The following is a 19,753-nucleotide window of genomic DNA, read 5'->3' on the forward strand; positions in this document are numbered from 1 at the left end:
TACAAGAAAAGAAAAATTAATGGCACAAGAGGAATTATTTTATGTCAGTAATTTTGCTAGTATGGAACACAGGTTAAGTCCATTACATACACAGTCAACTTTACTGCAGAAAGCAGTGTGATATCTGTGTGAATACATTACTAGAGAAAAAATATGATGGAACATGGTTGCTACACAATTTACAAATATACATTATGTGAATTGTTGTAACTTCACAGACTAAGACTGGCCATATGTACCTTCAAAGTGCACCAATCTTACTGTTGTCTCAAACACACAAAAATTAATAACCATACTCCCAGTTTCTGGATTTGAGTACTTTCACTAATAAATTTTACTGAGTGAATAGAAAAATACTGAGATCCAAGAAACTGCTTGGAAATATTGGTACTTCAATTATGTGAACTATGGTGATTGCGAATATTGCTGAGTTGTGACTATTTAGTTCATCTTCAATGAACATCACTGGGAAAAGCCCAGGAATCACAGAATGCAACACCACCTCACCTATTATAAATAACAACACAATATTCATACAAACATTTATTAGACCATTTATTCATTTACAAAACTGCTCTTGCAAGACTCAGAACATGTGTAAAGTATGATATAAAATGAATTCACTTAAATAAACTGATGAAGGCACTGCACCCACTGAGCAACAGGCAACATGTTTAATGTAATATACAGTATTTGAAGAATAAAACTCTGATGGAAGCCTTCAATTCATTCCATATTTTGCCACAAGCTCCTCCACTTTCTTTATATAAGCTTCCTTTGCTTCCTCCTGTGACATTCCTTTCTTTCCGTTCCATGCATCCCACTTGGCTTTGCCTTTAAAATCCAACATTCCTGGACGATCTGTGAAAAAATAAAAATAATTCCCGACTACTGTTATACATGCTCTTTGCTTCAGGCAAGGAAGAAACAAATTCTAAGAAATTTTTATTTCTTATGTTATGCTTCCTTATATCATACCATCTAAAATGTGTGTTAGCCAAACCATTCCACCAATAAAATTGATTATTGCAGGTTGTGTGTGGGAATTTAACTCCAAGATGTTTACATTAGATGAAAAACAATGTAATGATGTAATTACTGCAAACTTGGGTATCTGCTTCTAAAAAAAAAGCAGACCTCACGGCAGTTCCATAATTTTTTCATAAATTTTCTGAATGATTTTTTATAAATTCCTTAGTATTTCCATTACTAATATGTAAAATTTATCAGTGGTGTTTTAATGTAAGCACAACTTTTCATGCAATCACTAAAATCTATATTTTGTCACTTTCAATCACAGTATTTTCAATGCCGATTACGATCTGTATGCAATAAATTGCAGAAAATTATAATACACAAATTATCAAGAACTTATAATTGTAACCTTCAAATTATTTTTTTATAATTTGTCCCGTTCTGTCACAGCTTGAAAGACTAGTTTGGAGGTTCTACATCTACATTTATACTCCGCAAGCCACCCAACGGTGTGTGGCGGAAGGCACTTTACATGCCACTATCATTACCTCCCTTTTCTGTTCCAGTCGCGTATGGTTCGCGGGAAGTTCTTCTGAAAGCCTCCGTGCGCGCTCGAATCTCTCTAATGTTACATTCGTGATCTCCTCGGGAGGTATAAGTAGGGGGAAGCAATATATTCGATACCTCATCCAGAAACCCACCCTCTTGAAACCTGGCGAGCAAGCTACACCGCAATGCAGAGCACCTCTCTTGCAGAGTCTGCCACTTGAGTTTGCTAAACATCTCTGTAACACTATCACGGTTACCAAATAACCCTGTGACGAAACGCACCGCTCTTTTTTTGGATCTTCTCTATCTCCTCCGTCAACCCGATCTGGTATGGATCCCACACTGATGAGCAATACTCAAGTATAGGTCGAACGAGTGTTTTGTTGATGGACTACATTTTCTAAGGACTCTACCAATGAATCTCGACCTGGCACCTGCCTTACCAACAATTAATTTTATATGATCATTCCACTTCAAATCGTTCCGTACGCATACTCCCAGATATTTTACAGAAGTAACTGCTACCAGTGTTTGTACTGCTATCATTTAATCATACAATAAAGGATCCTTCTTTCCATGTATTCGCAATAGATTTGTCTATGTTAAGGGTCAGTTGCCACTCCCTGCACGAAGTGCCTATCCGCTGCAGATCTTCCTGCATTTCGCTGCAATTTTCTAATGCTGTCACTTCTCTGTATACTACAGCATCATCCGTGAAAAGCTGCATGGAACTTCTGACACCATCGACTAGGTCATTTATATATATTGTGAAAAGCAATGGTCCCATAACACTCCCCTGTTGCACGCCAGAGGTTACTTTAATGTCTGTGTTCTGTTTGCTAAAAATTCTTCAATCCAGCCACACAGCTGGTCTGATATTCCGTAGGCTTTTACTTTATCAGGTGACAGTGCGGAACTGTATCGAACGCCTTCCAGAAGTCAAGGAAAATGGCATCTACCTGGGAGCCTGTATCTAATATTTTATGGGTCTCATGAACAAATAAAGTGAGTTGGGTCTCTCATGATCACTGTTTCTGGAATTCATGTTAATTCCTACAGAGTAGATTCTGGGTTTCCAAAAACGACATGATACTCTAGCGAAAAACATCTTCTAAAATTCTACAACAGATCGACGTCAGAGATATAGGTCTATAGTTTTGCGCATCTGCTCGACGACCCTTCTTGAAGACTGGGACTACCTGTGCTGTTTTCCAATCATTTGGAACCTTCCGTTCCTCAAGAGACTTGCGGGACACAGCTGTTAGAAGGGGGGGGGGGGGGGGGGGGGGGCAAGTTCTTTCGCATACTCTGTGTAGAATCGAATTGGTATCCCGTCAGGTCCAGTAGACTTTCCTCTGTTGAGTGATTCCAGTTGCTTTTCTATTCCTTGGACACTTATTTCGATGTCAGCCATTTTTTCGTCCGTGTGCGGATTTAGAGAAAGAACTGCAGTGCGGTCTTCCTCTGTGAAACAGCTTTGGAAAAAGGTGTTTAGTGTTTCAGCTTTACGTGTGTCGTCGTCGTCGTCACCACCACAGAGTGTCAGGATATGATGTTTCGAGCCACTTACTGATTTAACGTAAGACCAGAACTCCCTAGGATTTTCTGTCAAGTCGGTACATAGAATTTTACTTTCGAATTCACTGAACACTTCACGCCTAGCCCTTCTTACGCTAACTTTGACATTGTTTAGCTTCTGTTTGAGAGGTTTTGGCTGCATTTAAACTTGGAGTGAAGCTCTTTGCTATCGCAGTAGTTTCCTAACTTTGTTGTTGAACCACAGTGGGTTTTTCCCGTTCCTCACAGTTTTAATCGTCACTTACCTGTCTAAAATGCATTTTACGATTGCCTTTAACTTTTTCCATAAACACTCAACATTGTCAGTGTCAGAACAGAAATTTTCGTTTTGATCTGTTAGGTAGTCTGAAATCTGCCTTCTATTACTCTTGCTAAACAGATAAACCTTCCTCCCTTTTTTTATATTCCTATTAACTTTCATATTCAGGGATGCTGCAACGGCCTTATGATCACTGATTCCCTGTTCTGCACTTACAGAGTCAAAAAGTTCGGGTCTGTCTTATCAGTAGGTCCAAGATGTTATCTCCACGAGTCTGTTCTCTGTTTAATTGCTCGAGGTAATTTTTGGATAGTGCACTCAGTATAATGTCACTCGATGCCTCGTCCCTACCACCCGTCCTAAACATCTGAGTGTCCCAGTCTATATCTGGTAAATTGAAATCTCCACCGAAGACTATAACATGCTGAGAAAATTTATGTGAAATGTATTCCAGATTTTCTCTCAGTTGTTCTGCCACTAATGCTGCTGAGTCGGGAGGTCGGTAAAAGGAGCCAATTATTAACCTAGCTCGGTTGTCGAGTGTAACCTCCACCCATAATAATTCACAGGAACTATCCACTTCTACTTCACTACAGGATAAACAACTACTAACAGCGACAAACACGCCACCACCGGTTGCATGCAGTCTATCCTTTCTAAACACCGTCTGTGCCTTTGTAAAAATTTCGGCAGAATTTATCTCTGGCTTCAGCCAGCTTTCTGTACCTATAACGATTTCAGCTTCGGTGCTTTCTATCAGCGCTTGAAGTTCCGGTACTTTACCAATGCAGCTTCGACAGTTTACAATTACAATACTGATTGCTGCTCGGTCCCCGCATGTCCTGACTTTGCCCCGCACCCTTTGAGGCTGTTGCCCTTTCTGTACTTGCCCGAGGCTATCTAACCTAAAAAACCGCCCAGTCCACGCCACACAACCCCTGCTACCCGTGTAGCCGCTTGCTGCATGTAGTGGACTCCTGACCTATCCAGCGGAACCCGAAACCCCATCACCCTATGGCGCAAGTCGAGGAATCTGCTCTGTAAAACATTAGTAATTTCCTACTTTAAATTAACTTCAGGTAACTGTTTTAATAAAAGATTAAAAATGTTTGTGTTTTAAGTAAAACAGCTGAAATTGTTACAATAAACAAAGCTCCAGGCCCCAATGGAGTCCCTGTCAAAGTCTATACTGAATTTGCAGCTGAATTAGCTGCTCTTCTCAGTATGATCTATCTAAGATACCTCTAGCAATAAAACAGTGCACTGTTCTTGGAAAAAGGCACAGGTCACACCTGTCTACAAGAAGGGTAGTAGAAGTGGTCCACGAAACTGCCATCTGACATCTTTGAAATCTATTTGTTGTAGGATCTTAGAACATATTCTGAACTCTAACATAACAATGAGGTATCTTTGAACAAAATGGCCACCTCGACACCAACAAACATGGTTTTTGAAAACATCAATCTTTTGAAACCCAACTCTCACTTTTCTCACATGACCTAATGAAAGCTTTGGATGAAGGCAACCAGTAGATTCAAGATTTATCAATTTCCCAAAAGCACTTGTCTTGGTTCCACATCTATGCTAGTTGCCAAGAGTACAATCATGTGGGGTATCAAAAATTTGAGATTGGGATTGAGGACTTTTTGTTAGGGAGGGACACAGCATGTTATATTGGATTGAGAGTCATTGTCAGATATAGAAATAACTTCGGGTGTGCCCAGTGAAGTGTGTTGGGACACTTCCTGCTCATGTTTATATAAATGATCTTGCAGACAATATTAATAGTAAAAATCAGAAATTTTGCAAATGATGGCAGTTCTCTATATTGAAGTAATAGATTAGAGAAGCTGCATAAATGTTCAGTCAGATCTTTAATACGATTTCAAAGTGGTGCAGAGATTAGCACTTGCTCTAAATGTTCAAAAATGTAAAATTGTGCACTCCACAAAATGAAAAATGTCATATCCTATGACTATAATATCAGTGAGTCACTTTTGGAATCTGCCAACTCATACAAATACCTGGGTGAAACACTTAAGAATATGACATGGAATGATCACATAGGTTCAGCTGTGGGTAGAACAGGTGGTAAGACTTCAATTTATTGGTAGGCTGTTGGAGAAGTGCAATAGTCTGCTAGAGAGATTGCTTACAAATCACTTGGTGACCCATCCCTAGAAATACTGCTCAAATGTATGGGACCCACACCAGATAGGATCAACAGAGGATATTTAACACATACAGTGAAGGGCAGCATGAATGGCCACAGGTTTGTTTAACCAATGAGAGTGTTTACAGAGATACTGAAGGAACTGAAATGGCAGGCTCTTGAAGACAAAGTATCCCAAGGAAGTCTTATTAATGAGGTTTCAATGATTACTCTAGAGATATACTACAACTCCCTACATATTGCTCACACAAAAGTCATGAGGATAAGATTAGAACAAGTACGGCATGCACAGAGGCATTCAGCAAATCATTCTTCCCACACACCATATGTGAATGGAACACCAAAGAAACCCTTACAATGGGATGTACCCTCCACCACAAACCTCAAAGTGGTTTGCAGATATGGACAAAGTGTTTAGGCTGGGTGTTTATCTTACTATTTCTTCAATAAGGACTGAGCCTATAATGTGGCTGAAGTGACAACATTTTGTATCATACCAGCCTAATACATCTGGTAGTAAGCTCATAAGAAAGAGTGTTTGTGACATTGATAGAGAAATCAGACTAGTACAGCATGCAGTATTGGGTGGAAAATATCAGGTTAAAGATGATGTGCCCTTTTACAATGTTTGCAAACAGATTGTGATGGTATGTTGTCCAAAGGATGGAGGTTAACAGCCTTTAGTCTTCATTTGATGTAGCTATTCATGATATCCATGTATTACCTGATCCTGTACACTGTGATGAGGCCATATCCCAATAATAATTTATATGGAGCATTTCATAATCAAAAATTTTCAACTTCTCATGCAAATTGCAGATGGAGGGGGAGAGGGGGGGGGGGAGAAAGAAAGAAGGGAAGCAATTTGCGATATCAGCTGCATCAGGACTTCATCATGCAGAATCAGCAGTAATGAAAATTTGTGCTAGACCAGGACTGTACCATTTGAACACACTGTTTATCACAAATGCATGGATTATCTCTGCAAACACTCCAGCTGACCCCCATTCCCACCTAGCACCATCTATCCACAGTCCCTGTTCATGTCTATGTCCTCCATGCTCACCAATTTTATAGTCCCATTTGCATGGTGTGTGTTCTTTTTGACATGTCCAAAAGTACAGACACCATGCATTAATATAAGCTTTTGAACTTAACTGCTTCAGGGAATGATTCTTACACACACCCCAAATAATGAAGTCTATAAACAAATGGGTGACAAAATGGAAGACATTCATGTGGGTTTTTTGATATTGAATTCACAGTTGAAATATAAATTAAGCACTTAATAGGACAAGCTCTAACAGTAGATGAACAAAAAGTAACCTTTTCTAGGAAGGACTGTGAGCAAATTTACATTTAAAGCTAATAAAATTGCATGGGTATCAAATTCTGATGTTTCCCAAATTCTTGATACATCTGATATTTACTATGAACAGAAGTTTTCGTCCTTTGGCTTAGACATCAATGATATTTCATAGGATGGTGTATTTTTTGTTGAAATATAAAATATATTCATCTTTCGTATTTTCAGAATGATGAAATTGTTTGGTACTAGCTCAATTTTATCCTTCATAATTTTAATGTTACAATAACAGGTAGGAATAAACAGTTATAAACTGTTGATTACTAAGCACAAAAATTTCATAATCTAGTTGGTTACAATTTCAAGAAATTTTTCTACTTTATTACCACAGGTGGATTTTACACCCCATTCAATAGCCATTGTCATATCTACCTTTATTTATCTACTCACTATCAAGTAACATTTCTGTAAGTTAATTATATTTAAGCCTGTAACATTTTATGGCCAACAGAGGACCTGTTTCAACAGAAATTTTGTTCTGGAATGTGAAACATGTTTAAATGTTATGCTAATGACTCATTCTATTACAGAATGGCTGAACCATAAATTTCATTTAAGAGTCATATGCTGACACCTTCAGCAACAGTAAGTGCTTTTCGAAGGTCAATACACACTAATGCTGAAAACTATACCAAAGCCAGAGATCAGGGGCACAGAACAGGCAATTCACAATGTGCCCATGAAAGCAGCCAATCGTCTTACTCAACACCTCCAAATAACAGAAAATTTCCAGGTTGCTGCAAGACCTAATATAAAAGGACTTGAGAAGGATATGAGATTAGAGGTAATCAACATCACTGCTCATCTGAACTTGCTACAGGCAAGATAGGCATATGTAACCTAATCTGTTAGAACCTTCTCCATTGTTTAAGCCACCAAAAGTATAAAAGGGAGGGATGCCTCTACATCCCGTATTAAATACTATCAACTCTGGCGTGGGTGGTTGGGAGTTAAGGCACTAAACAGCATCATCATCAATTTCTCAGGCAGAGATTCATTCATCCAGAATTTGGGTTATCCACTAGGGAAGTTATCAGATGAGTGAAGTATGTAGGAGATGTAAAAATCAAGGCACTGGAGGCAATACTGATGCCATAGCTGAGAAATGATTTATGAGAAAGTAAGAGTATGTTTTGGGCCAATACATAGAATAAGTGATCTCTCTCAGCTCTGGTGCGATAGAAAAACCTCACCTGCATCTGACCCCTCCCCTACCAACCACATTAAGGCAAAGACAGTTACATAGTAAAGAATATCTTCTAGTCGACAAATTCAGAACAGTAAAGGTGAGAAGTCTGAAATGTAATGGATCTGCTGGACCATTAATAGTGAAAAAATATGATAGAAACTGAAGGAAACAGTTGGGCATCACCCAGTGCTCTGCATGCATAGGGAAAAGTCCAACCCTCAGCTATCCCACTCCTGATACATCTAAGTCAAAGTGCTGAAGAAGAGAACAGCACCAACTATTCACTAGAGTGCAGCCTCTAAAGGAGGTAACAGGGTGACACATAAGAAGTGGCAAACTGCATCTAAAAGCAATTGAAACAGAGGAAAAGAGGAATGACAGAGGCAGCTGGTTGAAAAAGGAAACAGTATTGAAAGTTCCCAGATCCAACATGTAGCAAGAGTTGCCCCAACCCCAACCATCCCACACCCACTCAGAAGATAGTTTAAAGTGTTATGTCTGTGAATAAAAAACACTTTCACAACTGTGAATAAAAACACCGTCACAATGAAAAAGAGAACCAGACCAACATTCCCCAAGTCATTTACCAATATGTGAGAGAATATCAAAATATCAGACTCAGCATGGATAGCCAGGAACAGGAAAGAATCATCACAACCACAGTATGGGGGTGGCTAGTTTCATAAAATAAAACTATGGGTTAGTCTCATATGATTGACAGAGGCAACACTCAACAGTGATATTCTGTAGAGGGAAATGGTAGGAGGCGAGCTATGCAGCAATAGTCTCGTTGATAGAATGAAGTTACTACAGGAGTAGTAGTACACCACAAGTTCCAGAGGCATTATTTGCACCCACAAACCTAGAGCTAATACCATCAAAGAAAATTTAGGGTGAATAGTTGCTTCTCTCATCAAACAGTGTCATTCCCTGGGATACCCACATGACATGGGAATTAGAGAAAGACAACCAATCGGGCCATATGATTAAATTCAGAGGAAGACACGACTAGCAGGTATCACAGGGTGACAATAACATCAGTCAGTGGCCTAGAGACTGCTCATTGAGTCACTACATGTTAGAATGTGGTCAAAGGGGACCCCATTTAATTAAGTGGAAGGTACTGTTAATGGCTATCACCACTATCATAAATATACTCCATGTCCCCAGTAACAAATGATGTTCCTGATCAGTGGTAGCTTTAAAAATGTATCATCCTATCCATGGTTTTAGGTCCATCTGTGTGAAAAATGGTAACACCCTGACTCTCGAATAATATGAATAATGTAAATTAACCAAAATTTGTGGTTTAAATGGGGAACAAAGCAAAAGCAGCCACGATTAACATCCTATGAGCATGTAAGATACAGTTGGGGAGTAAAATTGCAGCACAGGAGAGTACAGCAATGACATGGGGCATTATGTTTGCCACAAATGTACTCACAAAAACAGTTGAGAGGGGAGGGGGAAGGGGGTAGTGCATGGACAGGCTGAACACCCACCCACCTACCTACCCAATTGTTGGAGGCATTATAAAGTGAAGTGTGCTCTGAGACCAGAAAAAGAAATATACTCGGCATGTTTTGAGGAGACTGCTGTTGAGGCCACAGACTTCAAACCTATGTATTTCAACACACAAATTGATAACTGTGAAGCCACATTACAGGGAGGCCCTGGATGAATTTGGCAACACCATCCATGAGAGTAACTCCACCACAGAAGTAAGGAAAAAGGGTTGCCATCCAATCCGTAACACCTGAGTACAGAATAAGCAAGATGACAAGCAGCTCTCTTTGTACATAGAAAACTTATGCAGTCAGAGCACACACAATTTACGTATGATGAGCTGCCACCACCCAACCCAACACAGCAATGTTTGAGAGCTGTTGTGAACAGTGACTAAGAGGTCCCACCTACTGGGCTGCAATGCTTTATGGATGTTTTCTGGTGGAATGGTTACAGTGATACACAAATCAAGGTAATATAAATAATGCCCAATGCTCAAACAAAGGGGGAACAACTGACGAACATTTCTGCCATACATGGGACTGCCAACAGCCTAGATTGCAAGGATTTTGAAGAAACAGGGTGCCAATCTACCAAACACTGCAACTGATTTAAGATCTACTCTGCCCAGGCAACACTTGAAGGGGGACTGCACACCTGCCTAGTACAGCCTTCAATATACACTATGTGATCAAAAATATCCGGACACCCCAAAAACACACATTTTTCATATTAGGAGCATTGTACTGCCACCTACTGCCAGGTACCCCATAGCAGTGACCTCAGTAGTCATTAGACATTGTGAAAGGGGAATGGGGCACTCAGTGGGACTCATGGACTTCAAATGTGGTCACATGACTGAGTGTCACTTGTGTCCTACACCTGTACATGAGATTTCCACACTCTTAAATTTACCTAGGTCAACTGTTTCCAATGTAGTAGTGAAGTGGAAATGTGAAGGGACACGTACAGCACAAAGGCATACAGCCCAACGTCTGTTGACTGACAGACCGCTGACAGTTGAACAGGGTCATAATGTGTAATAGGCAGACACCTATGCAGACCATCACACAGGAATACCAAACTGCATCATGATCCACTGCAAGTACTATGACAGTTAGGAGGCGGGTAAGGAAACTGATTTTATAGTCGAGCAGCTGCTCATAAGCCACACATCATGCCGGTAAATGCCACACAATGCCTCACTTGGTGTAAGGTGCACAAACATTGGACAACTGAACAATGGAAAAACGTCATGTGGCATGACGAATCAGGGTATACAATATGGCGATCTCATGGCAAGGTGTGGATATGGTTAATCCACAACAAACATGTCAGCGGGTGCAGTGCCAACAATAAAATACAGAGGCGGTGGTGTTATGGTGTGGCTATGTTTTTCATGGAGGGGGGCTTGCACACCTTTTTTTGGAACTATCACAGCACAGGCCTACATTGATTTTTTAATCACCTTCTTGCTTCCCACAATTTAAGAGCAATTCGGGTATGGCGAGTGAATCTTTCAGCACACTAGCACCTGTTCATAATGCACGGCCTGTGGCAGAGTGGTTACATGAAAATAACATCCCTGTAATGGACTGGCCTTCATAGAGTCCTGAGCAGAGTACTATAGAATGGGATATTTTGGAATGCCGAATTCATGCCAGGCCTCACTGACATTGATACCTCTCCTCAGGGCAGCACTCCATGAAGAATGCAGTGCCATTCCCCAAGAAACCTTCCAGCACCTGACTGAAGGTATGCCTGCGAGAGTGTTTATTTTGTTTTGCTTTGCTTTATAGTGCAAAAACAACTGGGGTCATACGTACCCAAGTCAAAACTATAGAACACAAAGACATGAGTTAAAAACGTCAGTCCCAATTAATATAACAGAAGACAGCTAAAAACAGGCACATGGAAAAAGGGCTAAAAAGGACACCATACAGAAACAGAGGTCCAAAACTAAAAATTAAATGGCCTTCGCCATACTGCTTTAGTGGATAAAAAGTAAGACACGGTCGACAGCCCACACATTTGCTAAAATGACCAATAACTCAGACGGCAAACCCAAACGGGAATGTAAAAGGTTAAAAATGGTCATTCCATCAGAAATTGGTAAACAGTTAAAACTTGAGTGCAGTGTGTACAAAGTGGTGGGATAGAGCCACTTAGCAAATGACGGTGGCTAAAGAGGCAGTGCCCAATACGCAGCCAAGATAAAAGAACCACCTCTCAGCGGGAGGGCTAAGAGGAAGCCGTCCATGCCCCTGGAAGAGTCTTAATAAGCTGGACCTTATTCCCGTGAAGGTAGGTCCATTGGTGATACGAAAGGGACACCACCACCTGACATGTTGCAACGCACGAGTTCAACAGAGGGGATATGGGTACTCGCGGGCTGAGGTACAAGGACTGCAGCTTTGACAGCAGCCTTGTTTGCTAACAGACTGATGTGACCAGGAACCCACAGAAACATCACAGTGGCTCCACCAAGAGTGAGCAAGTTAGAGTTTTCATGGACCCACTGCACTGAGATATGGGTAGTGTACAGTGCAAATAGACTTTCAAAGGCACTGAGAGTGAGCAGACTACGCAACTGAAAAGGCTGCATCACAGGATGTGCTCCATGGCATGATACAAGGTGAAGAGCTTGGTTGTAAATACTGAGGAGCATGCTGGAAGCTGATATTGAAAGAGAGAGATGCCAATGACAAAGGCACACCCGTCCCCACGGAAACATACTATCACGAAGTTGCATGTGAAGGTCTTTAAACTGAAGACGACATCCAAGGTTGGAGTGGTGTCCTTAGTAAGCGAATGAAGGTCAAGATTAACATGGGCCACTTCACGAAGCCAGGGTGGTGAAAAGTTAACACCCAATGGGTAAGTTGCAGGTGTGAAGTTAAGCTGCTGGAGCATGTGCCAAAATCTGATGCCAGGAGGTAACAGAACAGGGACACACCCCATACTGGCAATGAAAGGAATTATCGAAGAAGGCAGCATAGGATGGGTGGCCACGCATGGCAGACAAATGCCATGCATACCTGCTGAGGAGAAAGTCACAGCGATAAGACATTGGTATTTCAGCCGCTTCAGCATACAGACTCAACTGGGCTGCATAAAAGGTGCCCATGGCCAAACGGATGCCACAATTATGAATAGTGTTGAGTTAGTGTAAGAGGGATGGGCATGCAGATGCATAAACAAAGCACATCGTCGAGTTTCAAATGGACAAGGGACCAGTGCAAACAGAGGAGGGTGGTTCAATTGCATAGTTTCAACGAATGGATGGGGCAACAAGCCAAAGATATAAAGATGGAGGGAGAAACCATTTGCGTCGCTAGAAATTCATACAGACTTGTCAGTGGGAAAGTGAAAGCCACTGTTGATGCTCCAGGAATAAAGGCGATGAAGACACCGCTGAAGGCACTGCCCAGTGGGACAGGTCAGTGGAGAACTGCAATAGATGGCAAAATCGTCAACAAAAAGGGAGCCAGAGATGGCCAGTGGGTGACAGGCCATGATAGGGTGAATAGCGATAAACAGGACAACACTCAGGATGGGACCCTGAGCCACACCGGTTTCCTTGATAAAGGTGTCCAACAATGCAAAATCCACATGCTCCTTGTAAAAATACAAGGAAATAGGGCAATTGGCCACAGAAGCCCCATGTGTATAGAGTAGAGAGGATACCAGTTCTCCAGTAGGCGTCATAGACCAAATCAAAAATCATGGCCACAGTCTGGGATTTCCACAGAAAACCAACCACGACACGGGTAGACAAAGTAACGAGATGGTCAACTGTGGAACAATGTGCTCTAAATGCACACCATGCATTCGTCATTCTATTACAAGACTCAAGCCACCATACCAGCCGGGCATGAATGTGTTCCATCACCTTGCAAACATAGATGGTAAGAGAGATGGGGCAGTTGCTAGAAGGTAGCTTTTTGTCCTTGCTGGGCTTAGGTATGGGTAAGACAGTGCCTTCACACCAGCATCTGGGAAATCTGTCCTCTGCTCAGATGTGGTTGTACGTGTTAAGCAGAAACTGCTTGCCCAAAAGAGGAAGGTGCTGCAACATCTGAATGTGGAAGGCATCCAGCCCTGGAGTGGAGGATCGGAATGAACTGAGGGCATGTAGCACTCATGATTCGGAGAAGAGAAGGGTATCATCCAAGCTGCCTCCGCTTGTTTCCGATGCAGGAAGGCAGGGTGATAGCGGGAAGAGCTCAAAACTTCCACAAAATGGTGGCCCAAGGTGCTGGAGATAGCAATAGGGTCCACAACAACATTGTCTGCTACTGCGAGGCCGAAAATAGGGGAACAGATCTTGGTCCCAGAGAGCTGTCTGAGGTTGACCTGCAGGACAGAAGAGGATTTTTTTTTTTTTTTTTATTTTGGTTTTAGGGCGCAAAACTGCGAAGGTCATTAGCGCCCGGTCCGTGACTGAGGAAAGAATAAAAACTGAAAATTGAAAACAGCAAAAATGGGAACGAAACTCAAAAAATTGAACACTAAAAGCAGAAACAAGGCTTAAAATTCCACTACAGAGAGGGGTTGATGGTCCCCGATAAAACTTCAAATGATTGGCGTCATTTCACTGTCACTAATAAACTGGAGAACGCGGTCGGCTGAGCGCGTGTCATCTGCTAAAATCGACGATAGATCAGGCGATAGCTGTAGACGGGAGCGTAACGGATTAAAATAGGGGCATTCAATTAAAAGGTGTCGTACCGTCCACAGCTGAGAGCAGTGGGGACAGAGTGGGGGAGGATCGCCGCTTAAAAGATGTTGATGGCTAAAAAGACAGTGCCCTATCCGGAGTCTAGCTAAAATTACCTCCTCCCGACGACGCGTTCGGGAGGAAGAGGTCCAAGCGCAAGGAAGGGCTTTCACTTCCCGCAATTTATTGCAGGGAAGTGTTGACCAATGCGCATGCCATAAATGAGCAACTTTGCGACATAAACCGCTCCGTAGATCGGTGAAGGGAAGCGACTGAATAGCTGGCCGAGGAAGAGAAACTGCAGCCTTGGCTGCTATATTAGCCGCCTCATTCCCACAGATACCAGCGTGTCCCGGGAGCCAGAGGAACGCCACCGAGACGCCCCCCAGGTGGAGCAAGCGCAGACAGTCCTGAATCCGGTGGACCAGAGGGTGCACAGGGTAAAGAGCTTTGAGACTGAGGAGAGAGCTGAGAGAATCTGAGCAGATTACGTACTGTATCCGCTGATGGCGGCGGATGTAGTGGACAGCCTGGAGAACAGCGAAAAGCTCCGCAGTATAAACCGAACACTGGTCGGGAAGCCGAAAGTGATTTGGGGCGTCGCCAACAATACAGGCACTCCCTACACCCAACGATGTTTTCGAGCCATCGGTGTAAATAAATGTGGCGTCCGTCAGTTGTGCACATAGAGCAGCAAATGCCCGACGATAAACAAGTGGAGGTGTACCGTCCTTGGGAAATTGACAAAGATCACGGAGCAGACAGATCCGGGGACGCAGCCAAGGCGGTGCTGTACCCCAAGTTGTCAAGAAGGTTTTAGGAAAGCGGAAGGAAAGAGAATGGAGCAGTTGACGGAAGCGGACTCCCGGGGGTAGTAGGGAGGAGGAGCGGCCTGCATACCCTACATCAAAGGAGGCGTCGAAAAAAGGGTCATGGGCTGGATTAGCAGGCATGGAAGACAGATGGCTAGCATAACGGCTCAGAAGGACCGCTCGCCGATTGGACAGCGGAGGTTCAGCAGTCTCGGCATAAAGGCTTTCCACAGGGCTAGTGTAAAAAGCTCCAGACGCTAAACGCAATCCACGGTGGTGGATAGAGTCGAGACGCCGAAGAATAGACGGCCGAGCAGAGGAGTAGACTATGCTTCCATAGTCCAATTTCGAGCGCACTAAGGCGCGATAGAGGCGGAGAAGGACCACTCGGTCCGCTCCCCAGGAGGTACCATTCAGGACACGGAGGGTGTTGAGCGTTCGCAGACAGCGAGCCGAAAGATAGGAAACGTGGGAGGACCAGCACAGTTTTCTGTCAAACATAAGACCCAAGAATTTAGTGACGTCTGAAAACGGAAGGTTGACAGGACCTAGATGGAAGGAGGGCAGAAGAAACTCCTTACGTCGCCAAAAATTAATACAAACGGTCTTACTGGGAGAAAAACGGAAGCCGGTTTCGAGGCTCCAAGAGTGGAGGCGATCGAGACATCCTTGAAGACGTCGTTCAACAAGGCTGGTCCGTTGAGAGCTGTAGTAGATCGCAAAATCGTCCACAAAGAGGGAGCCCGAGACGTCAGGAAGGAGACAATCCATAATTGGATTTATAGCGATGGCAAACAGTACAACACTCAGCATGGAGCCCTGGGGTACCCCGTTTTCTTGAGAGAAAGTACGGGAGAGAGTAGTGTTCACCCGCACCCTAAATGTTCGCTCTGCCATAAATTCGCGAAGAAAAAGGGGCAGCCGGCCTCGAAAGCCCCAAGAGAACAGTGTGCGGAGGATGCCTGTCCTCCAACAGGTATCGTATGCTCTCTCCAGATCAAAAAATATTGCTACCGTTTGGCGTTTCCGGAGAAAATTGTTCATGATATAAGTGGAGAGAGCAACAAGATGGTCAACTGCAGAGCGATGCTTTCGGAATCCGCATTGGGCAGGTGTTAAAAGACTGCGGGATTCCAGCCACCAAGCTAAACGGTAATTCACCATACGCTCCAAAATCTTACAGACACTACTCGTGAGAGAAATGGGACGATAGCTAGAGGGGAGATGTTTGTCCTTTCCAGGTTTCGGAATGGGAACGACGATAGCTTCCCGCCATCGTCTGGGAAAGGTACTGTCGGGCCAAATTCGATTATAAAGGCGAAGGAGGTAACGCAGACTATGGGTTGATAAATGCAGCAACATTTGGACATGGATACCATCCGATCCAGGGGCGGAGGAGCGAGAAGAAGAGAGGGCATGTTGGAGTTCCCGCATGGAGAAAACAGTATTGTAGCTTTCGCGATTTTGAGAGGAGAAAGCAAGAGGTCGCACTTCCGCTGCACGTTTCTTCGGGAGAAACGCTGGCGGGTAATTTGAAGAGCTCGAAATCTCAGCAAAGTGCTGACCCAATGAGTTAGAAATTGCGACAGGGTCCACTAAGGTATCATGCGCGACAGTGAGCCCAGAGACCGGGGAGAAACTAGGCGCGCCTGAGAACCGTCGAAGCCGACTCCAAACTTCCGAGGAGGGAGTGAAGGTGTTAAAGGAGCTAATAAAGAATTGCCAGCTTGCCTTCTTGCTATCGCGGATGACGCGACGGCATCGCGCACGGAGTTGCTTATAGCAGATACAGTTTGCCAAAGTAGGATGGTGACGGAAAATGCGAAGAGCACGTCGCCGCTCACGGATTGCGTCACGGCATGCCTCGTTCCACCAAGGAACTGGGGGGCGCCGGGGCAATTCGGAGGTGCGTGGTATTGAACGTTCCGCAGCGGTAAGAATAACGTCGGTAATATGTGTGACCTCATCGTCGACGCTGGGAAAGCGACGGTCATCGAATGTCGCTAGAGACGAAAAAAGTGTCCAATCGGCTTGGGCAAACTTCCAGCGTCGCGGGCGCATATATGGCAGTTGAGGCTGCAGCCTAAGGACACATGGAAAGTGGTCACTCGAGTGTGTATCATCAAGGGCGAACCATTCGAAGCGCCGAGCTAGCGGAACAGTACCGATCGCAAGGTCCAAATGAGAGAAATTTGTCGTGGAGGCAGACAAAAACGTGGGGACCCCAGTGTTGAGGCAAACTAGATCCGCTTGGTGGAAGACGTCTAGCAATAGGGAGCCACGTGGACAAGGATGTGGAGATCCCCAAAGCGGGTGGTGGGCATTGAAGTCCCCAACCAGCAAATAGGGGGGTGGAAGCTGACCAAGAAGATGAAGGAGATCAGCTCGTGCCATTGGTGTGGACGATGGAATGTATACAGTACAAAGAGAGAACGTGTATCCAGAAAGGGAAAGACGGACGGCGACAGCTTGGAAGGAACTGTCTAAGGGGATTTGATGATAATGGAGAGTATCATGGAGAAGAATCATGAGTCCTCCATGTGCTGGAGTGCCTTCCACAGAGGGGAGGTCATATCGGACGGACTGAAAATGAGGGAGAACAAAGCGGTCATTAGGACGCAGCTTTGTTTCCTGAAGACAGAAGATGACCGGCGAGTAGGATCGTAAGAGGATCGACAATTCATCCCGATTGGCTCGAATGCCGCGGATATTCCAGTGGATAATGGACATAGGGTGAACAGAAAATGGAGGAATGTGACCAAGGGTGCTGTCAACTCAACGACTGCTCAGAGCTTGCGACCGACAGCATGGAATGGCATTCAGCCGAAGGCAGAAGATCCTGATCCATAGGCTGGTCAGGAGCAGCTCCTGCCACCAGCGATCGGCCGGTTGACCGGCAACCAGCAGTGCGCCTCGGCGACACAGAAGACGGCCGAGGGCGATTTCCGCCAGGTGGCGCTGTGGATGGGACACGCCTTGGCGGAGAAGGAGAGGAACTGGGTTTCTTTGTAGCCTTCTTGGAAGTATGAGGTTTAGAGGAAGGAGGTGGTGAAGTTGCCGTACGTAAAAACTCTTCACGAGTATGCTCTTTCTTCGAAGACTTGGTGTCGGACTTTTGGGCTCGAGATTTAGTAGAACCCGATGAAGGGTGAGCCATAGAGTGGGCAGGCGAAAGTGGTGAAGTTGAACGGGCGATCTTTGCGCTGGCCGATCTGACGACCGTGGCACTAAAGGTGAGGTCGCAAGTTTGCGTGGCCGCCTCCTTTGTTGGCCGAGGAGTAGCAAGGACAGTGCTGTATTTGCCTGTCTGAGGCACGGTGGGCTGTCGACTGGCGAATAATTTTCGAGCAGCAAAGGTCGACACCTTTTCCTTCACTCTTATTTCCTGGATGAGCTTTTCGTCCTTAAAAACTTGGCAATCTCTAGAGGATGCAGCGTGGTCACCCATACAGTTGATACAGCGAGGGGATGGAGGTGGACAAGCACCCTCATGGGCATCCCTGCCACACGTAACACATTTGGCCGGATTAGAACAGGACTGGCTGGTGTGATTGAAGCGCTGGCACCGATAGCAACGCGTAGGGTTTGGGACGTAAGGACGAACGGAAATTCTCTCATAGCCGGCTTTGATTTTCGATGGGAGTTGCACTTTGTCAAATGTCAAAAACACAGTGCGGGTTGGAATGATGTTCGTGTCAACCCTTTTCATAACCCTATGAACAGCCGTTACGCCCTGGTCTGACAGGTAGTGCTGAATTTCTTCGTCAGACAGTCCATCGAGGGAGCGTGTATAAACGACTCCACGCGAGGAATTTAAGGTACGGTGCGGTTCCACCCGGACAGGGAAAGTGTGTAGTAGTGAGGTACGCAGCAATTTTTGTGCCTGGAGGGCACTGTGTGTTTCTAGCAACAGGGTGCCATTCCGTAATCTGGAACAAGACTTTACAGGACCTGCAATTGCGTCGACACCTTTCTGAATAATGAAAGGGTTGACCGTGGAGAAGTCGTGACCTTCATCAGACCGAGAAACAACAAGGAACTGTGGCAACGATGGAAGAACTGACTGTGGTTGAGACTCAGTGAACTTACGTTTGTGAGCAGACATAGTGGAAGGTGAGGAAACCATTGCGGAAGAATCCCCCATGATTACCGGCGTCTCCGATGGCGCGCTCCTCCCTTGTGGGGGCCCTCTCTGAGGGCACTCCCGCCTTAGGTGATTGTTCACACCTCAGGTCACACCTCCCGACAAACGGACAGAGGGACCAATCGGCACTTTCGGAAGGTATCAGCTCGGGTAATCACCCCTCCCTGGGCCTGGCCGTTACCAGGGGGTACGTACGTGTCCTACCTGTCTACCCGGGGCGGGGAATTACGCGTTACCCCGTCACCGGCTACGCATGGAAGTGCGTGGGTCGGCCTTCAGACACGCACAGGGAGGAAGAAAGAGAAAGGGAAAGGAAAGAAGAGGTCTCAAACGCCGCAGCGGAGAAAAGGGGAGAGAGAAGAGGTAAGGAAAAGAGAAGGACAAAGGAAGGATGAAGACTTACAAGTAAGGAAGGCGAAGAATGTGGTACATTTACAAGCGTCCGTCTCCGGACGTAGGCACAAACCATTCCCCCAGAGGGG

At 44.6% G+C, this 19,753-nt stretch overlaps 1 protein-coding gene across 1 annotated transcript in view; it reads right to left on the reverse strand.

Moving 5' to 3' along the window:
- Positions 1 to 530: 530 nt before the first annotated feature.
- Positions 531 to 19,753, reverse strand: part of LOC126252020 (acyl-CoA-binding protein-like) — a 112,443-nt gene continuing 93,220 nt past the window's right edge. The window contains exon 4 of the mRNA XM_049952806.1: positions 531 to 861. Within this exon, the coding sequence (XP_049808763.1) occupies positions 722 to 861 (140 nt within the window). The 3' untranslated portion in view covers positions 531 to 721. The remainder of the gene's footprint in view (positions 862 to 19,753) is intronic.

The sequence above is a fragment of the Schistocerca nitens genome, chromosome 4 (genome assembly GCF_023898315.1).
Source record: "Schistocerca nitens isolate TAMUIC-IGC-003100 chromosome 4, iqSchNite1.1, whole genome shotgun sequence".
Classification (NCBI taxonomy): domain Eukaryota; kingdom Metazoa; phylum Arthropoda; class Insecta; order Orthoptera; family Acrididae; genus Schistocerca; species Schistocerca nitens.